Below are 25,525 nucleotides of genomic sequence, written 5' to 3'. Positions count from 1 at the left end.
GTAGAAAATACAGGAAAGGGAGAAACTGCAGTAGGAGATCTAGAAAACAGTAGGAAGTGAGTTAGAAGCGAAAGCAGAAGGATTCTGCCCCACCTAACTGAAACTTTGACTTGAGACTGAGCCAGATCGAAAGAAGAGATGGAGAAATTCTTGTAAGAGCACAACAAAAACCACTTGAACCCAAAACCAGAACCCGTTCAGGAGAACGACACTGCACCGTTAAAACCTTCTCCTCACTACCAAACCTATCCTCTTTTATCACACCTAGATCTTGATCCTAACATTATCAACATTACATTTATCAATATTACAAGGGGGTTGGGGGGGGGGGAATCCTTCACTGCCTGCTCCGCTCCGAGGGGGCAGCAGACCCTACCCACTCAGAGGCTTGCGGTTCTGCCATTACCCTCAGCACCCGTTAGGGCTGGTTCTGGAACAGGCAGGGGAGCTGAAAAGGAAGAAGAATTAGACATCCTAATACTACTATTATCCCTATCTGAGAAATGTTGAAGACTAGCTATTGAATTTTCCTTACTAATTGCAACCCTATCCTCTATCTGTTTGACTACCCTTGAACTCGCTAAATCCATCAACTGATCTGTAGCAGAAGTCTGAGACACTGAGGCAACGAGAATCTGACCGACATCTGCCGCCGTTACAAGCCAAAGACTTGCGATGACGAATGTAATCATCCCTCTCTTGTGCCTTCCAATGGGAACACTCATCGCAATGAGTCTGGACATCACAATTAACCTTCCTACATACCTGACAGAATGTCTATCGTGTCTCAAGTTACTCATCCGTCTTTGCAGGAAGAAGCAGCGATGAGCGCCAGAGTCCACCGTCATAGGCAGTCGAGGCCGACGTCGAAGCCGATGGCACGGTAGTAGAAGGTGAAAAGTCCGTGACGCACAATCGAGACCGGGAACCAGCGAGTCCAAATCCAAAAGACATTCCACGTCGAAGATATCCAGAAAATCCAGGAGAAAAACCGTTAAATCCAATCCAGGTCTTCACCACAAGTCCAAAATACAAAGAGAAGTCGGGCAATAGGATTAAAACCTCGCACTGCAGAAGGAAACAACCTTCCAGCAGCGCGAACAAAAAGCAATTGACGAAAATGGGGCGTGTCGGCGCACACCTGTGTCAGCGTTGCCAACCGTTTGTTATGGTAGCTCAAGTGACAAGATTTTACCGGCAGCGTTGGTAACGCTGGCTGTTAAAATTCCCACTATAGTGGGTTGGGTAGTTGAGAGTTGTTCGGGCTAGTGGGATTAAGGGCTAATTCAGGTGTTCAGGGAGTGTATTGCAATTTAGTTTTTAATAGTGTGTGTATTTTACTGGTTACATGAAGAATAAAATGAATTCCTTCTTATTACTTTGAGTGCAAAATTGTTGGTTCAGAGATTCTTCAGCAACAAAATATAGATATAAGAATTTTTTTTTACTATAGAAGATATTTACTAAAGCTGCATTGACATATCTTTAAAACAAAATTCTTCTCTTTAATCTCTTGAGGATAGAGTTATGCTGCATTGAGGGAACTGGCAATTTTCTCTCTCACTCTCTCTCTCCCTTGCTCTGTCATTTGCCACTTAAACACAGATAGAATTACGCTGCATGGAGGGAACTGGCAACTCTCTCTCTCTCTCAACACAAGTATTGTTCAGTAACTGCTTTTGTCTTCATAAAGTTTACCTTTGTTATGTCTTTTCTTTCCTAAAAAACATACAAAGCATAATACTGCAGCTACCAGTCGGGCAGCAGATAGGTAAAACTGTTAATGCTCAGTGATTAGCTACAATACTTCCTACTGTTCCAGACAGTAGCGTTTCTTAATGACAGTACTTACCATGCGCAAGTTGAATTGATTACAAGTTAAAAGCATTTCAGTTTAGTACAGTACAAATACAGAACAGTGTATATGAAATAAAAATATAAATGAAAAGCTTTTTATTTACCTTTGGCAAATAAAAAGGAAAACGGTACTCGACGAGCAGAGGAACAGTAACTATCTTAAATCATGGTTGAACATTACGTATTTTAAATCGGCTGACTCTCTTTGGTGTCAGTCTTATCTGATATCTGGATTAACGGGGTCCAGCTTAACGAGGGTCGACTGTATTGTCAAGTACTGTACATTTCCACATGAAGATGGTGTTCCACAAGGAAGTGTCCGTAGTGGCACACTGTTTACTTTAGCAATAAATGAGATCAGTAAAACCCTACCTATTGGAATTAAAAGTAACTTGTATATGGATGATTTTGCTATATACAGTATTATTCAGCATCTTGAATAAAACATGCAGAACGAATCATTAATAAAAGCATAATAATAGATGAATGGGCCTCAGAAACCATAGTATACCAGTTGGCCAAACAGCAAAACTTTTGGGATTAGTATTTGCTGCTCACTTGAACTGGAAAGCCCATATAACATACATGAAACCAAAATGTAAAAGAGCATTAAACTTAATAAAAAAGACTATCAAACACTACACAGGGAGCCGATAGACATACCCTTACTGTACTGTATAAAGCAACAGTGCTCTCTGTCATTGATGATGGAAGTAAAATATATGGCTCGGCATCAGAAGCAACTCTGAAAACGTTAGACCTATTTCATAATGATGACCTTAGAATATGTTCAAGAGCCTTTAGATCATCACCAAAGTCATCTTTAGAAGTTGAATATGGTGAACTACCTCTTACACTCCTTAGAGAGCTAGTAACAATGAAGAGTGCCCTGGGAATTCAGACAAATGATTCTCCAACCAAAAAATTATTTGGATTAAGTGATGTGTTTATTAACAATCATCCACCTCCTTTCCCAATTAATAGTAAAATTACCTCCTGCTTGGACAATGAATACAAGTGAGAATTTGTACACACTTAAAGTATTTATAAAAAAGTTATTCATATATCCCAGAACACCATAGACTGCATACAGTAGAACATATAATCCGAAAAGGTCCACATTATGCAATATACACTGGCAGATCTAAGTCATAATTTGGAGGGGGATATGCTGCAGTATCCCCAGACAAAACATATCAGTTCTCTCTACCAGATAATGCCTCAGTATTTACAGCTGAGTTATGTGCAGTAGCATCAGCCATAAAAATATTTAAAGAAGCCTCATAGAATAATTCTGTGATTTATAGTGACTCCAGAAGCGCTATAGAAGCCATTCAAAGTTACAATCCAAAAAATAATATTGTACAACAAATTAAGTTTTCACTCTATAAACTGTATAATAAAAGAAAATATATTGAAATATGTTGGACTCCTGCACATGTGGGGATTAAGGGAATGAAGAGGCTGATAAAGCAGCTAAAGAAGCAGTCCACATGACAAGAGCTAACGTAAACATCCCAATTAGTGACTATATAAGATATGTTAAAGCAATCATTGTGAGTAAATGGCAAAATATATGGAATGAAGAACCTGAAAATAATAAAACAGATAAATTCCAGTGTTGGAAAATGGAAGTCATCATACCAGAGAGAGAGAAGCAAGTAATTCTGACATGTCTTCGAATAGGTCATACTCATTTGACACATGGACACATTGCCCTCCTCCCAAATGCCCAGATTGCAAAATGTTTATAACAGTCAAGCATGTATTGTGTGAATGTCCAAAATATAACCTGCAGTGATTATCAAATTTTGGAAGTAGATCAATGAAGGAGATTTCGTCACAATCTTCTACATTTTAAGTAATACCAATTTTAATATTCATGCGGAGCTGTAATTTAATCGATAAAATATAAAAAGTAGATAATAAAAATATGTAAACCTTTAGGTGTCTAATAAATTTTAAAACAACTAAATTTAAAAATTTTGCTTATTCTGAATTTTAATAAACCTCTTCAGTGAGTATATATAGAAACGAGTATAAATATACTTATCGTGTGTGTATGTGTTCCAGTATGAGAGCATATGCCTTTGTGCATTATTTAATTTCATTTTCATTCATTCATCACCATACTGAATGACCTATTAGGTCCCAGTGCTAGGCCTGTGGCCTAGACCTGTCATTTTATCCAAATCCTTCAGGCCAGCCCTATGAGAGCAGATAGTCAGCTCAGTGGTCTAGTTAAACTGATTTATAATAATAATAATAAAATCCTTCTGACAACACCTTGGCAGCCTTCCTCCTATACTGTTTCCTCCCAGTGAACTTCAGCCACTGCGCATGCGACCAAGAACAACACTCAGCACAAGTAGATTGAGGGTTACAATCATGTCCCCAGCAAGTAATGCAGAGGACATGAGGGTCAACATCGATTGGTGATAGGAAGCGGATAAAACCCTTGCCACCAACACCAGGGCATAAATGCTGGGTGATGGCCTGAACAGGATTAGATGATTCATGGGTTTGCATAATACAGAATTAATATGAAACACAAATACACACAAGAACAAGCAAAAAGAAGAAAGATCCCACCAGGAAAACAGTGAAGCAGCAATCAGGGCAGAGAGCTAGCACACACGTCTGTATCACACGACGGCTGAAAGCAAATTGGAATGTTTACATCCAGGCAGGGGGGACTCCTGCCTACCGGACATTAGTTAACTGCCTAACCACCTTGTTCAAAAGTTTAACGGCTGTTTCCAACTTCGCTGAAAGTAATTCCTAATGCAAAGGACCGAGGATTTGTATATCATGTAGCAACAAAGAAGGATTGGGTTCTCTCAAGGGAACATGGTCTTTTCTTTCACCCTCGGTTTTCTTGCAAAGAAAGAGACCCCGTCCAAGCCCTGGCCTCATTCTTTTACCATTAAGAATTTAATGGAGACCCTGGGCCCAGAGGAGGAAGAGAGAGCTCTTTACCCTGTGAGAGCATTAAAGTATTACTTACATAGGACCGAGAGAATCAGGAGACCTGCTAGTAACCTGTGGTGCTCTGTTAAAAATGCTTCCCGACCCCTTTGTATGAATGCCTTGTCGTTCTTTCTAAGGGACCTTATTACTGAAGTACATTTACGGATTCGAGAGGATGTTTTGCCTTCAGTTAAAGTTAAGGCTCATGAGATCAGAACAGTCACAGTCACTACTTCGCTAGGTTTTAAACATACTTTGTCTATCCACCATTCTTCAATCGATGTATCGGAAGTGTAAGTCAATTTTCGCAACTCATTATTGAAAATTGCAATATCCTGGGTCCATTGTCAGTGGCTGGCATGGTTTTTGGGTTTGAAGCATAGGAAGCACTCCTTTCCTTGTTCTCTTTGCCTTATATAAGGTGTTGAATCTTAGGGGAGCCTGGGAGTACCATGTACCTGGAGTGCCCACCAGTCTTTTTAGTGGATGGGTGGTGGTTTTTTATTATGTGGTGTAGGTGACAGTACTTGGTAAGTATATATGAAACTTAATTTTATCATGAAAATAACATTTTTGCTATATTTTAAATTCCATACACAGGAATTTAGGGGACTTTTAGTATGTTTTATTTGATGATAAGAGGTAGGTATCTGCAAGTTGGGCAGAGAGCGTGTGGGTCTGCGTCGACGCTAGACCTAAATGAATTACATCTCTTCCCTCCTACCCCGGGACACACACACACTGGGGATAGGAAGGCTTAGAAGGCTTGTCCATAATGAAAAAAATATGAAAAAACAAAGATTTCCCACCAAAAAGTGACAAAAAGAGAAGTTAGGCAGAGAGTGTGAAGACAACATCCGCATGCTATGATGGCTGAAAGCAAATTGGAATGTTTACATCCGGGCAGTTGGTACTCCCGCCTCCCGGATAGCAGTCAACTGCCTAACCATCTTGTTTGAAGTTCAACGGCCGTTTCCAGCCTACGCCTGAAAGTAATCCCTAATGTAAAGGACCGAGGGTTTGTATATTGTATCGGAACAAACAGTCTCCCGAGGAGAGCGGAGTGGCTCGCTTCCCCCGTGCCAGGCTGGCTGCGTGGACGTGGCCAGGGACTGGGACTAGTCGAACGCGCGCATCTGGCTGGCGCAAGCTTACCCTGTCCTCTAGACGCGCCCCAGTCTTCTTTGAGACCGTAGCCTCTCGGGAAGACTGAGCAGGGGGGACCTCTTCCCCGCCTCTCCTGGCGTTCGGCCCCGAAGCACTATCCCGGGAACCTGACTTGGCACTCACAGAAGTGCCAACAGGAAGAGCCGGGGCACCTGCATGCCCGGACTCTTTCTCTTGCCCCACACCTGGATCTGTACGGCGAGAAGTCTCTCCCATATCAGTCTGGAGTACCCGGGTCTCCTTGGAGACCTGGGTACTTGGAGCAACTCACGTACTAGTGTCCGACATGGACTCGCTGGCCTTATACGCAGGTTTCTTAGGCACAGGGGGAATGCAGACCTTGGTCTGCACGCCCTTGGCTCCCGATGCGACTGACCCAGAGGCCAGGGCAGCGGTTCCCTGATCTGTGGATCAGGAAGAGTTGACGAGAGATCCCACTGCCTTCCCTGTGGAAGGAGGCAGTCCCTTGGAAGTCTCGGTGCGAGACTTCTTGGGGGGGGGGGGAAGAGGCAGACTACTTCCTCTTCAACGCGAAAAAGGAGAAGAAGAGGCAGCAGAACGATGACGAAGACGAAGATGACGACACCTTCCGAGACCTTCTTCTTCACCATCTTCTTCAGGATCGCAGTCAAGTCCCCAAACCAAGCAGGCACAGCCAATGAATCAGGAGCAGCCGGAGGGGCTGCAGCAGAAATGCATCCCAGGCAGACTCTTGGTGCTCGGGCCTAGCACTTAGCCTCCATGGGGGCAAGTGCGTGGCAGCTGTGAGCATAAGGAGGTGGGGCCGGGAATACAGGCACAGGTGGTGCACGGGCAGCCAGGCCGGGCCGTGCCAGTGTTGAAGGTATGGGGAGAGAAACAGATGATGTGCCGGGCTGGACAGAGAATCGAGGAGCCGGAACCATTGTCGTGATTGGGCCAGGGTCAACAACGGGGGCAGGGACAGTCACGTAAGGCAGAGTAGAAGTCACCATGAAGGAGGGGCCCGGTTGTCAGAACGGAGCCAGGAACCCAGGAGGCAGCGGTACTGCGTGGTATATGGCAGGGGCAGCCGAAACCTGGGTATCCAGGTGCGAAGCCACCGACACGGGTAGCTTGGCAAAACCTGACATGGTGACCGAGGTGGTGGTGAGAGTCGCTGCCATGTGAGTTGTCACTGGAGCGCCGGACAGATTTGATACCAGACTCTCCAGTGACAGAATGCCAGGTAGGCCCAGGTGTAGCCAGGTTGATGATAAGTCTGCCACCTGGCTATCCAACCCAAAACCTGAAGCAAAAGTCAGGCTAGGCTGGGAAGCCTCCACTCGCCCTGGAGGAAAAAATTCCCATTCAGAATGAGAAGAGACCCCCGAGAGGATGTCCCGGTCCACTGCTCCCCCACGCCCTTCCACAATCAATGAAATAAATGAGGAAGGGGAGGGGGAGTCCTCACCCAAGGGAGAGGGCAAGAAGGGAAAGCTCGCCGGGAGGGAGAAACGAATCCGACACATTAGCCACCACCAGAGTTGCCAGGGGCGTATTACCTCAGACGATTCCTTGGCAAGCATACGACAGTAGCGTCTCCTCCCTTCAAACTTCCTCCATTGCTTGGGGGACCAAGAGCAACACTCACTACAAGGAGCGTCGCGCGAACACACATGCTCCCTGCAAGATGGGCAGAGAGCGTGTGGGTCCGCGTCGATGCTAGATCTAAATGAGTTACATTTCTTGCCTCCTACCCCAGGACACACATGCTAGGGATAGGAAGGCTTAGAAGGCTTATCCACATTCATGACTGTAAAGAAAAAACAAGAATTTTCCCCCCAAAAAAGGAGAAAAGAGGGCAGTCAGGCAGAGAGCGAAGGAACAATGTCCGCATTCTACGACGGCTGAAAGTAAATTGGAATATTTACATCCGGGCAGGCGGTACTCCCACCTCCCGGACAGTAGTCAACTGCCTAACCAACTTGTTTGAAGTTCAACGGCCATTTCCAGCCTACGCCTGAAAGTAATCCCTAATGTAAAGGACTGAGGGTTTGTATGTTGTGTCGGAACAACTGGTTTTTTCTCCACTTTTACAGCTTCTGGTAAAGAAGTTTGTGGTAAGTTTGTTTTTTTTCTATGTTATTTTACAGAATTTAAAGTCATATTTTGTCGGCCGGCTGTAAATATACCGTAATTGACCTTTGAAGACTACTTTGTCCCGTCCCGTTACTAATATGGCAGTAAACACCTCCAGGGCACGTTAGGTTTTTTTAGGGGTTTACTGGTTACTCTCCCCCGGCCCCTACCTCACGTTAGGTAATACAAGTTGTGTAGTCTTCAAAGGTCAATGAGAGCTTGTTACAGCGTGTTTACTTTAAATTCGGAAGTAAAATAACATAGGAAAACGTCAATTGCCATACTAGCTCACCGCCCACCCCCTTTGTCCCGTTGCCTCTCTCTCCCCACCCCCAGTGTTACTTCTCACTTGTTCCCAGAGTGTTTCGCCATGCAACCTACCTCCCACCCCCTTCTTGCACTGCTTCTCACTTACCCCCGCTTTTGGGGCACGGGGAAATTTCTCCCTCCCTGCCATGTTAACCCCCATCCTTTCGGCCGCTCCCTCCCTTTTGCGTATGGCTCCCTCTCGTTTTCCCTCCAGCCAGCGCTCCCGTAATGTAAACATGTCCGCTCCACTTCTCTGTTTTTCCCCCACCCAGAACCCCGGATTCCAACAGTCCCCCTTTACTGTTGAGTTATGGGGCAAATGACACTTGGCCGCCAACAAACAAACTTGCCTCCATTATCAGAAGCCGTAAAAGTGGAGAAAAAACCAGTTTCCACGGTAAAAACAGGCACGGAGCTAATACTTAGAATTACCATGATTCCTAATGTAAAGGACTGACGGTTTGTATATCGTGTCGAAACAAACCTATTTTACGAAGACTTCACGCGCTTAGGCCTATTTTAGTTCGTAGGGCAGTTTCCTATAGTTCTTTGTTAATGAAGCTTCAATCTTTTGAAAGGTTTTCTTAAAGGTTCAACTTTTTTGTTATTTTTCCAATCAAATATCGAGTGAAAAGTGAAAATTCTACCACCCATGTGTCTCATGTCCCATCGTTTTAAACTATATTGTGTTGGAACAACTACCTATTGCAGACCTACTGTTAGGCTAAAGAGATGTTTACCACCTTTGGTATTAAAGCAAAACTTTACCACAAATTATATATATTTGCCTACTCAATTAAATGTTACCTTGGCTACGCCTACACTAAATGAACAAGTCTTGGCCATTTGCATTAGGCCTACCCTAAGCTAAGTTTCCTCGTGCACAGAAAATTTATGAAAGGGGCAGTGATAAGTTGTAACTAGAACCAGTTCGTCCACACCCAAAATGTAAGCTATACTCACGTAAATGCACAGAAATATCGCAATGCAGCTTTTACTGGGTCACAATGCCGTAGCAGCCACGTCCACTTTTTGGGGTTGTTGACACCTAAAAACGCTTGTTCTAATTACTCTTACAAAGTTCTTTTGACTTATGTGTACCAAAAATGCTGAGCAATTATATTCACAATGAGTTCTTGCAAATATACCAAATCATTAAAAGTTACGATCTTTATTGTATACTACCATAACTAACTATTTTCACCGCTTATAACGATTAAACTCTTATGTTTACAAAATAGCCACGTACCAAGTGTTCGAAGGTATGAAGTTGTCAACTTCGTTTTTTTAAACGTCTCTTTTAGATCGCAGTATATAAAATATCACGAACATATGACGTTAAGCAAGAATTTATTTAGAAATTAATTGCATTTCTAGTTGCCTATAGAGCATATGAAGTGTCAGTCATATATTACGAAGACATCAGCGGAAACGAATGCATCACAAACCCGTTAGCGCAGTAGCGCCCCTTTCTCCAGATTTTAAACAAAACTTGTAAGCAACATATGTTTACTATAAGGCTCGCTCATTGAAAGTGACTATTGAGAACGTTTATGAGAGCGATTTGCAAAATTCTGTCACACTTCAAACTGGGTACGTGAATATAAGTGACTTATTCTTTCAACACCGATGATGATAATTAATATGGAAATGTTCGTCATCACATCTTACTGGTTTGCATAGGAAGACCCTTCTGATGGAATTCCTAATTATTCATCCGGTCCAATACGCAGGCCGCTTTCATTCGACATTTGTAATATATAGTTTCCTTAATAGTTTGTTCTTCTATTTCATGGTCTTTTTAATAAGATATGATTACTTTTTATCTCTCCAAGTTTTCGCATCTTTTTAGTTAATAGGATAACTTAATTCACTGGTTACCGTCTTAAATTTCTAAGATCCAGCCTTCACTAAAGACTCTTGCGGGACCTTCTCTGTTATTTTCCCGTACACATACATTTCCCATATAATGTGTCAGTTCCTCAGAATCACATCACTCGATAACAAGAGTAATTGTTGCTTCTTGAAATCTTGAGATCCTATTCAATGGGCAAATATATTCACATTTATTCAAATACCAAAGGTACACAGAATATTCTTAAATGACTTTTCATTTATCAGCTTTAGATTGATCTGCATTTTTATTCTATTTCTAAAGAACACATTTCAAGAATTCAACTTTTGTTTCTATTTCCAACTTCTCAAAATCACGGTGTGTTCAATATCTTTCTTTATGTATCATATAGTAGATACATTTAACAAAATTCGAAACTAATTCATCGTTGATCTGCACAATTGTTGCAAACGCTATGAACATATTTGATTTTTCATTCTTTCTCATTAGGACCATATCTCTGGCAACAAAAGCAAGTCAGCTCAATGTATATGCCAGGTAAGTCATACGCCCCCACCTTAACTTAACTCTATAACCACTTCAGGATCACATTTCACAGCAATATGGATAGTCCCACCTGCGGTGGATTTCTTGAATGACAGAGTTATTTTCTCCTTTACATCGAGAATTGACTGAGATAGTTGTTTTCGTCAACTAATGTGGATTTCAGTTTCGCGATCTTTTTTTCAACAGGATTACAAGACCCGCTATTGTATTATGTCGCTGCATCAGTCTTGTTCGTGTGATCGTAGTTCTCAAGAAAAATTGCACTGACTCAGTTTTCCTCAAAAGATTGTTAAGTTTTAGGTCTATATCCTGGTCAAATTTGTTGAATTACCAACTACTTCCCACAATTTTTCAAGTTCAGCAATCTTGGCATCCTACTCCGAAATCCCTTGATCTCTCTGCTCAGTTTCATCACTCAAATATTGCATTCTACATTTCTTTATGTTCATTAACTATCAAACGTTCTCACTCAAAACATTTATGACATGGCCACTTGAATTTCACAATATCTTCACTGATGCCATCTAGATGCACTATACACATCTCATATGATCCCCATTAATCACATTCACATCTACCTTTTTTTTTTTTTTTTTTTTTTGTCTGTCGGATCTAAAAGTTGGAAAAAATGACGTTCCATTTACGCTCGTATTGTCTAACTACATTTCTTCCCTGCACAGCACAGCAAGTTTTACTAAGAAAGAGAACCACCAGATTTGAACAACAAATTACGAGAGCTCTTAGCAAGCACTTCTGCTCTCCGCCTCTGCTACGGTGAATTTGGGGTGACGCTTGCTCCAAAGCACATTTTGAATAGCTTTGTTGTATCTTGGCCTCAGTGTTCCCTATTTATCCATTCTTCAGTTAGTAATTACATTTTCCTTGGGGATTTAGATATTTAGGTCTTATGTTCTTTATTACGATGTATATGGAAAAGCTTTAACATTTAGGTCGAAAGGAAGCCAATAGGGCTCACTTAAGGGCTTGAATCTAAAAACCAGGATTTATTCATCTGGCTTCATATGGTCCTCTTCCAGTGTGTCTGTTGCATCTCGTCTCTGTCAATTTATATTTGTCTATGTTCTTATTCTTTATCGAGATGTACACAGGGCACAGTTTACATTCAATTGTCATTTCAAAAGGTAGTCTATAAAGTGTAACAAGGATGAGTTTGACCCCATCCTCGTGGGATTTATTCTTTATTAATTAGGTGGCGTATTAATTCAATTCTGTAGCTTTTCTGGTAAATAACATGGTTGACCCTAATAGAGAGTGTTACCATGGTCTGGCTTAAGTTTATCCAAAAACAGGCCCTTGTATAAAAAACTAATGATAATTTGCAGGTTGGACTATAATCCGGTCAGAAAATAATAAATCCTTTTGTAGGGGATGTCATGACAGCTGTGCATGGGCTTTTGAGTGCGTAGCTTTTACAAGTTTCGTTCAAGCAGAATTCACTGAAACCAAGCATCTTAACAATGGTTCCACAGCAAACAATGTCAATAATATACTAAAATAATATCTTTATCGTTGTTAGAACATTTGAGAAGAGGTTCGAAAGTTTTACATCGCTTACTTTGTATTTTGGGTAAAATCGAAGTCTCACATACATGTTAACATGTCAGTTGAGTGACTTCGTTTATAGGGACCAGGGCAGTTGCTCACCTTGCCAACCCTTTAATTCGTCACTGCTTGAAGGAAAAAAAGTGGGAAATGAAATGCTTAAGAATGTCACCAACGACATTGCGTCTCTACAATAGCCTACCAAATTACTTACTGAAGAAATCACAAGATGTAATAAAAAAGGATCTTAATTTTAATATTTCTTGCTAACCCCCTTCTTTTAGTAATCATGAGAAAAATTTTCTTTTGACGATTTCTTTATCTTATCTTTTTCTGCGTATTTTCTTTCTACATTTTTCTCTCTTTTCACAAGTAGGCATCTGCTCTCTGGGACTTCTTTGGGAATTTAACAGCCTTATTGTGGTATATGTTAACTGACATATAATCCGCCTAAAACATTAATTGATGGTCTTTTAATGTGTGAGACAACATCAAATTTCGTCGTCTTAGGTCGCAGTTTTTTTTTTGGGGGGGGCGATCTTGCGTACATAATACTTATGACTCATTCCATCCGAATTTACGCTCTTGCTGAACAACAATTAATATTATTAATAATAATAATAATAATAATAATAATGAAAAATCAGTTACACAAAGAGCAGAAGAACGATTGTAGTAACAAGTAATTACTATAAATGGTCTTAAATTAAGAGAAACGATCACATAATCCACAATACGATGTGGTTATTTACGGAATATTCTCCAAGTCTTGGTTTGATGAACAGCATAAGACAAATCGTTTATGATCAACAGGTGTGCGTTACTGTTGTAGTATTATCCTTCTCGTGTACAGTGACGAGTTTCAGTGGATTTAGATGTCAGTGCTAATACTGAATTTTGATGTCTACTGAACATTTCCAAACGAACCAGCAGCAATAGACAACTGCATGAAATGTGATAAGAATATCTGTGGTAGTCCGCAGACAATTATGACAGACACACCCACGTGGATCACGTGCGTCTGTTATTGTGGCGGACGTACGATGACTTGTTTAGATTTTAGCAATCTTGGTCATGTCAAACACGGAGCTCACCGACTGAAGAGGTTAAACACACTGATAGCAGTTAATAGAACGGCTCAACAGTATTTATATCTTTCTCCAGACAATAGTCATGATGAACGTTTCGAATAAGTCAACCCACGGGATTGTTAGCTGGAGATGCAGCTGGCACCCGTGCCAAGGTCGTCGTTCCTGCGCCGTTTACCTGTAATCCTTCAATACATTGAACGGGGAATGCCTCTGCCACCTAACGATGACGTTCCAAAATCGTCATAATTTGCAAGACTTATCGTGGAACACTGTTATCAGTTTTACCTCCATTAAGCTGGGAGACCCTGCTAAATGATGGCCGGAATGCCAAGCGAGCTTGAAAATTTTAAAATCCCAGCGAATTATGACGTGCAAAGGGTTCAAGAAGATTTCGTGCGATGCAAAGGTGAGCGAGATCATTGCGTGACGCAAGACCTACCTGTTGTTCGGCATGTGAGCGAGTTTTGTCCTTTGCCCTGCTGAGTCGTTTTACATTACGTAAATGAGTTTGTTTTGAAGTATTTTACCCGTCTGGCTTCGATGTTTATCATAACCGGGGGTTGCGTATGTGAATAGCCTGGGCCTGTGTTGGAATTGTTTGGTTAGGCAGCCCACCTAGCCTATGTTTATTTCCAGCCGAACAAGTCTATGCGGCTAGCCAAGCTGGCTTCGTTTCTAACCGAAGGACCATTGTCAATAATACTCTGATACATTTACGTGTTTCTAAACAACATAGGCCTATATTTCCCACGACTGCTTATCTCGCTCTATTCATTTGTGGCCATTAGGCTGTAGGCTTATTTGTTGCCCCCTATATCAAACAATTACTGGGTAGCCCCAAGGGAAAACTGGTGTTTTTGGTAGATGGGAATCAATAACAGTGATCTGCACCAGTAGGAATGGTCTGAAATGCATAGGCCTTGGGCCTAAATCACATAGCCTAGGCTACAAGGTCAGAAAAATAAATGTCAGATCTGTAGCCTGAGGTGTGAAGTATAATTCTCAAAATACATCATAAAAAGGGCAAGGATGTGACTCTGCCAGGTGGTATCATTTTACTTTATACCATTGCTGTGTTGCAATTTGGACTTGAAAATATCACTTCCCTTTGTTTTACCCTAATGTGTGAAAATATCACTTCCCTTTGTTTTACCCTAATGTGTGAAAATATCACTTCCCTTTGTTTTACCCTAATGTGTGAAAATATCACTTCCCTTTGTTTTACCCTAATGTGTGTTTTGAACATTTCTGACAGGCTACTTACGAGTTCTTGGACCCTACCCTTATATAGGACCACAGTAGGAAAGCAGGGTTTGTTCCGACACGATATACAAGCCATCGGTCCTTTACATTAGGAATTAATTTCAGCATAGGCTGGAAACGGCCGTTGAACTTTAGAACAAGGTGGTTATGCAGTTAACTACCATCCAGGAGGCGAGAGTACCGCCTGCCAGGATGTAAACATTCCAGTTTGCTTTCGGATGTCGTAGAATGCGGACATTGTTCTTCGCTTTCTGCCTGACTGGCCTTCAGCTTTCCCGATGGGAACTTTCCTGGCTTTTCTGTAATAAATGTTGATAAGCCTTCTAAACCTTCATATCCCCAGCATGTGTGTCCTGGGTCAGCAGGCAAGAGATGTAATACTTTTCGATCTAGCGTCGACATGGACCCACACGCCCTCTGCCCCACTTGCAGGGGATGTGTGTTCATGCGACGCTCCTTGTAGTGAGTGTTGTGCCTGGTCTCCCAAGCAATGGAGGAGGTTCAAAGGAGACGCTACCGTTGGAACCCCGCCAAGGAATCATCCGAGGGTAACGCCCCCGACGACTCCAGTGGTGGCTAATCCGTCAGGATCGTTTCTCCCTCCCGGCAAACTTCCCCTGCTTACTCCCTCTCCCTTGGGTGAGGACTCCCCCTCCCCTTCCTCATTCATTTCATTGGCTGTGGAAGGACATGGGGGAGCAGTTGCTCAGGACGTCCTCTCTGGGGCCTCTCCTCACTCCAGGGGCGAAATTTTCCTCCCAGAGCGAGTGGAGGCTTCTCATTTTGACCTGACTTTATCCTCAGGTTTTGGGGGTGGAAGCGCCTTCTATGGACCAGGTATCTGACTTGTCCTCTGCCTGGCTGCACCTGGGTTTACCTGGTGTTCCATCACTGGAGGGCCTAGTGTCCCACTTGTCTGCCGCTCCAGTGACAATCCACTCGGCTACCGCTTCCACCACCACGATTGTCACCGTGTCAGTGTTCGGGAAGCTGCCTGTGACGGTGGCTTCGCATCTGGACACCCAGGTTTCGGCTGCCCCTGCCACACACCATCCCGTACTGCTGCCCCCTGGGTTCCTGGCCCCACTATCTCACCCTGGTCCTTCTTACATGGTGACGTCGTCGGTGCCATATGTAACAATGCCTGCTCCAGTTGCTAACCCTAGCTCGTTTCTTGCCATGGTCCCGGCTCCCCTCTTCCCTGTCTCTCAGCCTGGCTGGGCCGCTCACGCGCCACCCGTGCCTCCAACCCTGGCTTCTCACCTGGACATTCCTGGCTGCCGTGTGAGTGTATCTGCCCCGGCAACTGCTGGCCCGAGCACTGTCTCCGCTGGCCGGGTTGCGCCTGCTACTGTGGCCCCCCTGGTTGCTCCTGTGCCTTCAGCTGCTCCTGAGTGGTTTGGGGACCTGACCTCGATCCTGAGGAAGATGGCAAAGAAGTCGTCGAAGAAGAGAACGCGAAAGGTTTGGTTGTCTTCGTCTTCATCTTTGTCATCGTCCTCTTTGTCTGCTGCCTCTTCTTCCCTTTCTCCTTCCAAGGCTCCCCAGCCAAGGAAGAAGAAGTTAAGTTTAACTTAGTTTAACCAGACCATTAAGCTGATTAACAGCTCTCCTAGGGCTGGTCCGAAGGATTAGATTTATTTTATGTGGCTAAGAACCAATTGGTTACCTAGCAGCGGGACCTACAGCTTATTGTGGAATCCGAACCACATTGTAACAAGAAATGAATTTCTATCACCAGAAATAAATTTCTCTAATTCTTCATTGGCAGGTCGGAGAATCGAACGTGGGCCCAGCAAAGTGCTAGCCGAGAACATTACCAGCTCATCCATTGAGGAACTAACCTTGGCCCCCCCCCCATTAGAGGTCTAGCACCGAGACCTCTAAGGTTTTGCCTCCTTCCACAAGGAGGGCAGTGGGATCTTTCGCTGGCTCTTCTTGATCCATGGATCAGGGAACCGCTGCGCTGACCCCCAGGTCAATTGTACCAGGAGCCAAGGGCGTGCAGACCACGGTTCACACTCCCCCTGCTGCACCGAAGAAGCCTGCTTCTATGGCCAGTGGGTCCGCGTCGGACACTCGCTCACGAGTCGCTCCAAGTACCCGGGATTCTAAGGAAACCCGAGTACCCCAGTCTGGTACGGGAGAAACCTCTCTCCGTACAGACTCGGGCGTGGGGCGAGAGAAAGAGTCCGGGCATGCAGGTGCCTTGACTCCTCCTACTGTTGCTGCTTCTAGTACCAAGCCAGGTTCCTGGGAAGGTGCACTGGTCTCTGGGGTCCAGACACCTGGGGAAGCAAAGAGGTCCCCTGCTCAATCTTCCCGAGAGGCTTCGGCCTTGAAGAAGACTGGGACGCCTCCTGAGGACAACGCAAGTTCACGCCAGCCCACCGCGCGCTCGACTCCTCCCAGTTCCTGGCCATGTCCGCGCGGCCAGCCTGGCTCGGGGGAGGCGAGCGCGTGGCTTGACGTGCGCGAGCTGCTCCACTCTCCTTGGGAAACCACTTCACCCAGGCGAAAGCTCTCCTCTCTACCCGGGCTGCCGTCACCACCACGGGTTGGTGACCACTCCCAGCCCACTGCCCCTGTTGGTTCTGCCAGCAAGGCCAGTGGGAGTGCCCGATCCTCCTCGCCTGTCCTGTCTACCTCCTGGGCTCCTTCCAGGGGGCATGAGTTGGACAGTAAGAACTCTGGCGAGTTGTCTCCCCAGAGTTCTACCTTGGGGGCGTATGTGCCTGGCTCGGTCGTCAGTTCGGCCAGGTCTTACGCCTGCATGGTGCAGGAAGGATCACGGGGGTCTGCTGAGGTTCTCCCTCCTGCAGGGAGAGTAGATCAGGAGGACCGCACTCTGGAAGGATTCGAGGGTCCTCTTCCCCAGGACGTGGACACCCCCGAGATACAGAGGACGTTTGCTGAGGTAATTGTGCTGATTCGTCAGCACAACGACCTCATGGAAGGGACCTTGGCCTCGTCTGTGGATCGTCCGTCACGCCTCGAATCCTACTGGGGACCCAAGAAGGAACCCAAGGTTTCAGTGGGGCTGCCATGGTCTACGCTTGCCGAGGGGATACCCGATCAGGTGAATAGTCTTGTGTCTGGGCAGGACAATTCTCTCTGATCAAACTGCTCAGACAAGCTTCTTCCCCCTCTGCCTCGCCAGAAGCATTTCTACGCACCATCAGAGAGGTCATTGCCGCCTAAGCAGGTTGACCTGAACCCTGGTATGTCCAGATCCGGGTCTCTCGTTGCAGCAACTTATAGCAGAGAGCACCTCCCTCTCTCAGCAAGAAGCCGCAACCTTGGAAGCCACTTCCATGGTGGCCTTCCAGGCAGTCTCCTGGCTGGATCTGTGGTCCTTCACGGTATCCAAGGTGGCTGCTTCCTCAGGCGCTATCGTACCCTGGGAGGACTTCGTTTTTGGGATACTGTACCAGTCTGGAGGTAGGACCATCTCCTACCTTGCCCACCAGAAGGCAAACCTGTGGGATAACCTGGACCTGAAGCGAAGGGACACTTCTTTCTCACTTCTCTGTGAATACTTAAAAATCCTCTAAAAACACTTAGAACTGCCTATTTTGGTAGTTTAAACACAAGAAAAACCCTCTAAAAATGCTTATACCTGAGTATTTTAATAGTTTTATCACAAAAAGTGTATTTAGTCATGAAAATGATATGAAAATACAGTAATTAGTGAATATTTCTCAGTGAAAAATACAGGTAGTGCTCGAGTTACGATAATTCGAATTTATGATGGGGTTAACAATTAATACCAATACGACAACATTTAGAAAATATTTTTAAATTTCCCGCAAGTGCAGGCAACAGTGCACAATCAGGCAGCAAGAGAGACCAACTTACAATAGACCAACTTCTTTTCTTCCATCTCTTTATTCCATCTTCCAGTTAAAAAAGTAAGAGAATGATGAAAGTATTGTTATAGCCGATTCACTTAAAGGTAGATTTTGGGCCTATGAGGCGTTTGTTTGGCGGCCTCTGATTGGCTGGTACCGGGAGGCAGGCGACTCACTCACTGTCTCATTTTTTTACGTATGTAGCTCAGAAAAACTAGCAATATGTTTATATATTTCTTCATTTACCTCACGTTTTGAACTAGATAGAAAAGTTTTGGTCATGCCATATGACTTCCTGAAATCAATAAGAGAAAACACAATGGAATTACAGTGAGTAAAAGTGAAGAGAAAAGCATTTAATTCTTTTTACCCGTTTTTACTTATCATCGGATTTTGCATCATTCATGCGATCAAGATAAACTAAAACTTCTGTTTTCATACAATAAATTCACCCTGAATACTCGGGTGCTTTCAGATTTTAGATGTGTGTGATATGTGAAGAGAAAATGAAGAATATGTCTTATTATGTTGCATCAAAGTTCTGGATGCAGTTTATGAAGACGGTGATGATCTGCATGACACTCGTTGGTCCTCTCAGCGTTGACAGTTGCCAATAAGCAATATGAGGAGTTTGCAGTTTCGGCAATATTTGCTGTATTATTGTCATTACATTTTCTGTAAATAAATGCATAGAATTCCCATTGTGACTGTCGAACATTTTCACTCCAGTATTATACTGTATATGTCTGTATGTCTGGACATATCTGATACAAAAAAAAAATAATCAGATGGATACATCGGGATGTGCTGGCTTCAATTTAGACATCGCCAACAGATTTCATGGTAAAAAATAAAAGAATATACTTTTGTTCATTGAATGAACATATGAAAAATAAGCTTTTGATATTATTGACCAGAGAAATGAGTGGCCATAATAACGAACTCATCATTATGTAGGCCTGATTTTATCATCTAGCTACAGTATGTATGCAAATTTCTAGACTGAATTAAACCCAACACATCCCGATGCATCCATCTGATTATTTTTTTTTTTTTGTATCAGATATATCCTGACATATACAGTATAATACTGGAGTGAAAATGTTCGACAGTCATAATGGGAATTCTATGCATTTATTTACAGAAAATGTAATGACAATAATACAGCAAATATTGCCGAAACTGCAAACTCCTCATATTGCTTATTGGCAACTGTCAACGGCTGAGAGGACCAACGCAGTGTCATGCAGATCATTATCACCGTCTCTTGGCAAACTGCATCCAGAACGGATGCAACATAATAAGACATATTCTTCATTTTCTCTTCACATATCACACGCATCTAAAATCTGAAAGCACCAGAGTATTCCGGGTAAATTTATTGTATGAAAACACAAGTTTTAGTTTATCTTGATCGCATGAATGATGCAAAATCCGATAAGTAAAAACGGGTATAAAGAATTAAATGCTTCTCTCTTCATTTTTACTCATTGTAATTCCATTGTGTTTTCTCTTATTGATTTCGGGAAATCATATTTAGTTGTACAATTAATACTGAATCCAATGGTATGACCAAAACTTTTCTATTTTGTGCAAAACGTGAGATAAATGAAGAAATATATAAACATATTGCTAGTTTTCTGAACTACATACGTAAAAATGAGACAGCGAGCTAGTCGCCTGCCTCCCAGTACCAGCCAATCAGAGGCCGCCAAACAAACGTCTCATAGGCCCAAGAATCTACCTTAAGTGAATCGGCTATAGTAACCTTATATTCTTGCGAAAATGCGTACAACCATAAACAACCAAACAAGGAACTGTTGTTTTCCTAATAACGGAATCGGATACAACTGCTTTGCATGTATTGCAACCATCATACGGTTAACAATTACTGTAGTTATGTTAAAAATGAAGTTGCTCCGACACAATATGCAAACCCTCGGTCCTTTACATTAGGGATTACTTTCAGGCATAGGCTGGAAATGGCCGTTGAACTTCAAACAAGGTGGTTGGGCAGTTAACTACTGTCCGGGAGGCGGGAGTATCGTCTGCCTGGATGTAAACATTCCAATTTGCTTTCGGCCATCGTAGCGTACGGACATTGTCTTCACCGCTCTCTGCCTGACTGCTTTTTTTCATCAATTTGGTGGGAAATCTTAACTTTTTATTTGTATTTCCATTATGGACAAACCATCTAAGCTTTCCTATCCCCAGTGTGTATGTCCTGGGGTGGGAGGGAAGAAATGTAATTCTTTTAGGTCTAGCGTCAACGCGGACCCACACAGCTCTGCCCATCTTGCAGGGGGCGTGTGTGTTCACGTGGCGCTCCTTGTAGTGAGTGTTGCTCTTGGTCCCCCCAAGCAATGGAGGAAGTTCGAGGAGAGGCGTTACCGTCGTAAGCCTACCAAGGAGTTGTCCAGGGAAATACGCTAACGACTCAGTGATGGCGGAATGTGTGAGGTTCGTTTCTCCCTCCCGGCGAGCTTCCCTTCTTGCTCCCTCGGGTGGGACTCCCCCCCCTTCCTCTTTCGTTTCATTTCGGACAAGATGGAAGGGCGCGGGGAGAGTTGGACCGGACATCCTCTCAGGGTCTCTTCCCGTTCTGGAGGGAGTTTTTTCCTCCAGAGCGGGTAGAGGCTTCCCAAACTAACCCGACTTTTGCTTCAGGTCTCGGGCTGGATAGCCAAGCTACGGACTCATCTTCAACCTGGCTACACCTGGGCCTACCTGGCACGTCACTGGAGGGACTGGTACCTCATCTTTCCACCACTCCAGTGACCACTCACTCGGCAATGACAGCCACTACAACATGTCACCATGTCCAGGTTCGCGCAGCTCCCGATATCCGTAGCCTCACACCTGGATACCCAGGTCTCGGCTTCCCCTGCCATGCAACATGCAGTACCACTGCCTCCTGGGTTCCTGGCCTTGTTCACGCGACCGGGCCCCGCCTACATGGTGATGTCATCCTTCCCTTATGTGACTGTCGCTGCTCCTGTTGCTGACCCTGGCTCGTCTTCGACTGCAGTTCCTCGCTTCACGATCCAGCCTGGCTCTTCGTCTGTTCCTCTCCCCATTCCTTCGACTCTGGCGCGGCCCGGCATGACTACCCATGCAGGAGGGGCGGTGCCTGCATTCCCGGCCCCGCCCACTTTCATTCCTGGCCGACACACGGTTGCTCCCGCCCAGGTAAGTGCTGGCCCGAGCACTGCGGTCTCTTCCCGGGATGTGCCTTCTGCTGCAGCCCCTCCTGCTGTTCCTGAGTCTTCGGCTGTGCCCGCCTGGTTTGGGGATCTGACGGCGATACTGAAGCAGATGGTGAAGAAGAAGAGGAGGAGGTCTAGGAAGGTGTCGTCATCTTCGTCTTCGTCTTCGTCTGTTGCTTCTTCTGCTTCTCCTTCCGAGGCTTCATGGCCGAAGAAGAAGAAGCCTGCCTCTCCCCCCCTAAGAAGTCTCGCACTGAGGCTTATAAGGGTCTTCCTCCTTCCACAGGGAAGGCAGTGTGATCTCTCGTCGGCTCTTCCCGATCCTCGGATCAGGGAACCGCTGCCCTGGCCTCTGGGTCAGTCGTATTGGGAGCTGTGCCTAAGAAAACTCCTGCTTCGAAGGCCAGCGAGTCCACGTCGGACACTCATTTGTGAGTTGCTCCGAGTACCCGGGTCCCCAAAGAGACCCAGGTACCCCAGGCTGATACGGGAGAAACTTCTTGCCGTACAGACCAGGGCGTGGGGCGAGAGAAAGAACCCAGGCATGCAGGTGCCCCGGCTCCTCCTGCTGGCACTCCTGTGAGTGCCAAGTCAGGTTCTCGGGATAGCGCTTCCAGCTCCTTTGGGCCGAAGCTCTGAGAGGTAGAAAGAGGTCCCCTGCTCAGTCTTCCCTGAAGGCTATGGCCTCGAAGAAGACTGGGTGCGCGTCAGAGGACAGCGCATATCTCGCGCCAGCCAGGCATGCGCTCGACTCCTCCGAGTCCCATGCCCACGTCTGCACAAGGCCAGTCTGGCTCGGGAGGCGAGCTCGCGGCTCGGCTCAACGTGACCGCTCTCCTCCTCGGAGACTGCTTCGCCTGGCTAAAGCAGTCTCCGCGGCCAGGCCGCCCGTCACCACCGCTGGTTGGTGACCGCTCCCAGCCCACTGCCTCTGTTGGTTCTGCCAGCAAAGCCAGTGGGAGCACCCGATCCTCCTCGCCTGTCTCCTCCCCCTTCAATTCTTCTTCCAGGGGGCGGTCAGTCGGACAGGAAGAGCTCTGGCAAGTTTTCTCCCCAGAGTTCTACCTGCATGTGGGGGTCTGAACCTGGCTGATTTCTTAAGCTCGACCAGGTCTTACGCCCCTTGGTCCAGGAAGGATTACGGGGTCTGCCGAGGTTCTCCCCTCCTGCAGGGAGAGTAGATCGGGAGGACTGCACTCTGGAAGGACTCAGGGTCCTCTGCCCCAGGATGCGGACACCCCGAGATACAGAGGACTTTGCAGAGGTTATCGCTGATTTGTCAGCACAATGACCTCGGGGAAGGGACCACGGCTTCTGTGGATTACCCTCCGTCGCGCCTAAATTGAATCCTTTTGGTGACCTAAAAAGGAACCCAAGGCTTGTGGGGCTGCTGTGGTCCACGCTTGCCGAGGGTCCTCGACCAAGTGAACAGTCTTGTGTCTGGGCAAGACAGCTCACTTCGTTCGAGCCACTCGGACAAGCTTCTTCCCCCCCGAGCCTCGCCAGAAGCACTTCTACACTCCAGCTGGAGGGGTGTTGCTGACCAAGCAGGTTGACCCAGACCTGACTTGTCTGGATCCGGGGTCTGACGTTGCAACAACTTACTGGAGAAAGTATCTCCTCTCCCAATATGAAGCTGCAACCCTGGAAGCCACCGCCATGGCGACCTTCTAAGCAGTCTCCTGGCTCGATCTGTGGTCCTTCACAGTATCGAGGGTAGCTTCTTCCTCGGGTGCTATCGTACCTGGGGAGGACTCCGCCTTTGGGAGACTGCCAGTCTGGGGATAGGGCTATTTCCTACCTCGCCCACCAGACTGCAAACCTGTGGGCAAACCTGGTTCTGAAGCGGAGAGATGCCGTTCTCTCGCTTCTCCAGGTCTGTAGGTCCCGAATCAGCAATCGCCCTTATGAATGGACCATTGCTGGGTTCCTCCTCTCTCTTCCCTAGAGAGTTGGTGGATGCCGCGGTAGACAAACGCCAGGCCATGACAGCGACCGGCTTGTCCACCAGGCAGTGGCCAAGACCTCCGGGTCTTCTCATTCCACTGCAGCCAGGTCTTCAGGCCAGGCTGGCACTTCCTCGGCCCCTAAGAAGTCCCAGTCTTTGAAGGGGTCCCGAGGAAACACCCAGCCTTCTTCTTCCTGGAGAAGGGGGTGTCCCTCCCGCCCTTTTCAGCCCACTTTCCAAGCCGGTAAAGGGGCAAAGGGAAGAAGAAGACGGGGAAACGCTAGGGGCGGCATTCCCCCCCAGAAGCTGCTGAAGGTGTTGGGTTGCCTGTTGAGCCATTGGGCAACATGGCAGCGACACGGAGCCGAGACCTGGATAGTGGGTGTCCTTCGGGAGGGATATCTACTACCCTTCAAGTCTCGGCCTCCCCTCACCTACTCTCCGGTCCATCTCCAAACTTATGTTCTAGGATCATCGAAGGACACCGCACTACAGCAAGTGCAAGCCATGCTGAGCAAGGGTGCTGTGAGAGTCGTGTCGGACCAGTCCCAGGCTTTAACAGCTGTGTCTTTCTCGTAGAGAAAGCCTCAGAGGATGGAGACTGGTCATAGACCTCTCTCCCCTGAACCGTTTTGTTCGCCAGACTCGGTTCACGATGGAAACAGCGCAATCCGTGTTGGCCTCCATCAGGGAGAACGACTTCATGCTTACGGTGGACCTGAAGGATGCATATTTTCAAATACCCATTCATCCGTCCTCTCGCAAGTACCTCCGCTTTGTCCTCGGGGAGATGGTCTTCCAGTTCAGGGCACTTTGTTTCGGGCTCTCGACTGCTCCCCAGGTGTTCACGAGTCTTCTCTCTCGTGTCAGCTTGGGCCCACTCGCACGGGATACGTCCACTGAGGTATCTCGACGACTGGCTAGTCCTGGCGGGCTCTCGCTCACAGTTGCTACAGGACAGGGATTGGCGCCTCGAGTTTTGCCGGGATCTAGGGATCTTGGTAAATCTTGAGAAGTCAGATCTCACCCCCAAGCAGAGGATAAAGTACCTGGGCATGCTGATAGACACGGTGTCAGCGAAAGTCTTTCCCTTGGACTCTCGTATCAGCAAGTTCAGGCAGGCAGCACAACTGTTCCTGTCACGACAGGAGCAGCCAGCCCAGCAATGGCAAGTCATCATCGGTCACCTGTCGTCTTTGGAGAAGCTAGTACCTGCATGGGCGTCTTCACCTCTGGTCTCTTCAGTGGAGACTAAAGGAGTATTGGTCCCAGTCCCAGACCCCAGTCCTTCCTCATCCCTTCTGAGGAGGTGAGGGAGGACCTTCACTGGTGGACAGACGACAGGAACCTCTTGATAGGAGTATCCCTGCATGCTCCCCCTCCGGACATGCTTCTGTTCTCGGACTCATCGACCGAGGATGGGGCACACACCTGGAGGAGTTGCTGACTTCAAGAGTGTGGCACCGAGATGACAAAGCACCTTCACATCAACCTCCTGGAACTCAAGGCAGCCTTTCTGGCCCTCCAGAGTTCAGGATCGAGTGATAGTACACTCCGTGGTACTGATGAGCGACAATACCACGGAAGTGGCATATGTCAACAAGCAGGGGGCCTGGTGTCCTGCCAGCTTCATCAGTTGACGATGCAGGTGCATGAAGTGGGCCATGACCCACTCGGTAGAGCTCATCAGCCAGGTACATTCTAGGCAAGAGGAATGTCGTGGCAGACAAGCTCAGCTGCCAGAACCAGGTGGTAGAGACCGAATGGTCCCTACACTAGGAGACAGCGGAAAGGCTGTT

General features: G+C 46.0%; 2 protein-coding genes across 10 annotated transcripts in view; one reads left to right on the top strand and one right to left on the bottom strand.

The window, feature by feature from the left end:
* Positions 1-9,762, bottom strand: part of Ugalt (UDP-galactose transporter) — a 430,948-nt gene extending 421,186 nt beyond the window's left edge. For 3 of the 6 annotated variants that reach the window (XR_010853662.1, XM_067107247.1, XM_067107244.1), the window contains exon 1: positions 9,367-9,637. The gene's annotated coding sequence lies outside the window, so the exon portion shown is untranslated. Of the gene's footprint in view, positions 1-9,366 lie in introns of all 6 variants that reach the window. The other 3 variants (XM_067107245.1, XM_067107253.1, XM_067107248.1) reach the window with 3 other exon arrangements.
* Positions 9,763-13,143: 3,381 nt separating this feature from the next.
* Positions 13,144-25,525, top strand: part of LOC136840588 (molybdenum cofactor sulfurase-like) — a 165,468-nt gene continuing 153,086 nt past the window's right edge. For 2 of the 4 annotated variants that reach the window (XR_010853660.1, XR_010853661.1), the window contains exon 1: positions 13,422-13,864. Coding sequence is in view for 2 of the 4 variants with exons in the window: in XM_067107242.1 (XP_066963343.1) it covers positions 13,771-13,864 (94 nt within the window). In the remaining 2 variants the exon portion in view is untranslated. Of the gene's footprint in view, positions 13,865-25,525 lie in introns of all 4 variants that reach the window. The other 2 variants (XM_067107242.1, XM_067107243.1) reach the window with 2 other exon arrangements.

Source organism: Macrobrachium rosenbergii, chromosome 8, assembly GCF_040412425.1.
Source record: "Macrobrachium rosenbergii isolate ZJJX-2024 chromosome 8, ASM4041242v1, whole genome shotgun sequence".
Taxonomy (NCBI): Eukaryota; Metazoa; Arthropoda; class Malacostraca; order Decapoda; family Palaemonidae; genus Macrobrachium; species Macrobrachium rosenbergii.
This window is presented reverse-complemented; position numbering and strand designations above follow the sequence as displayed.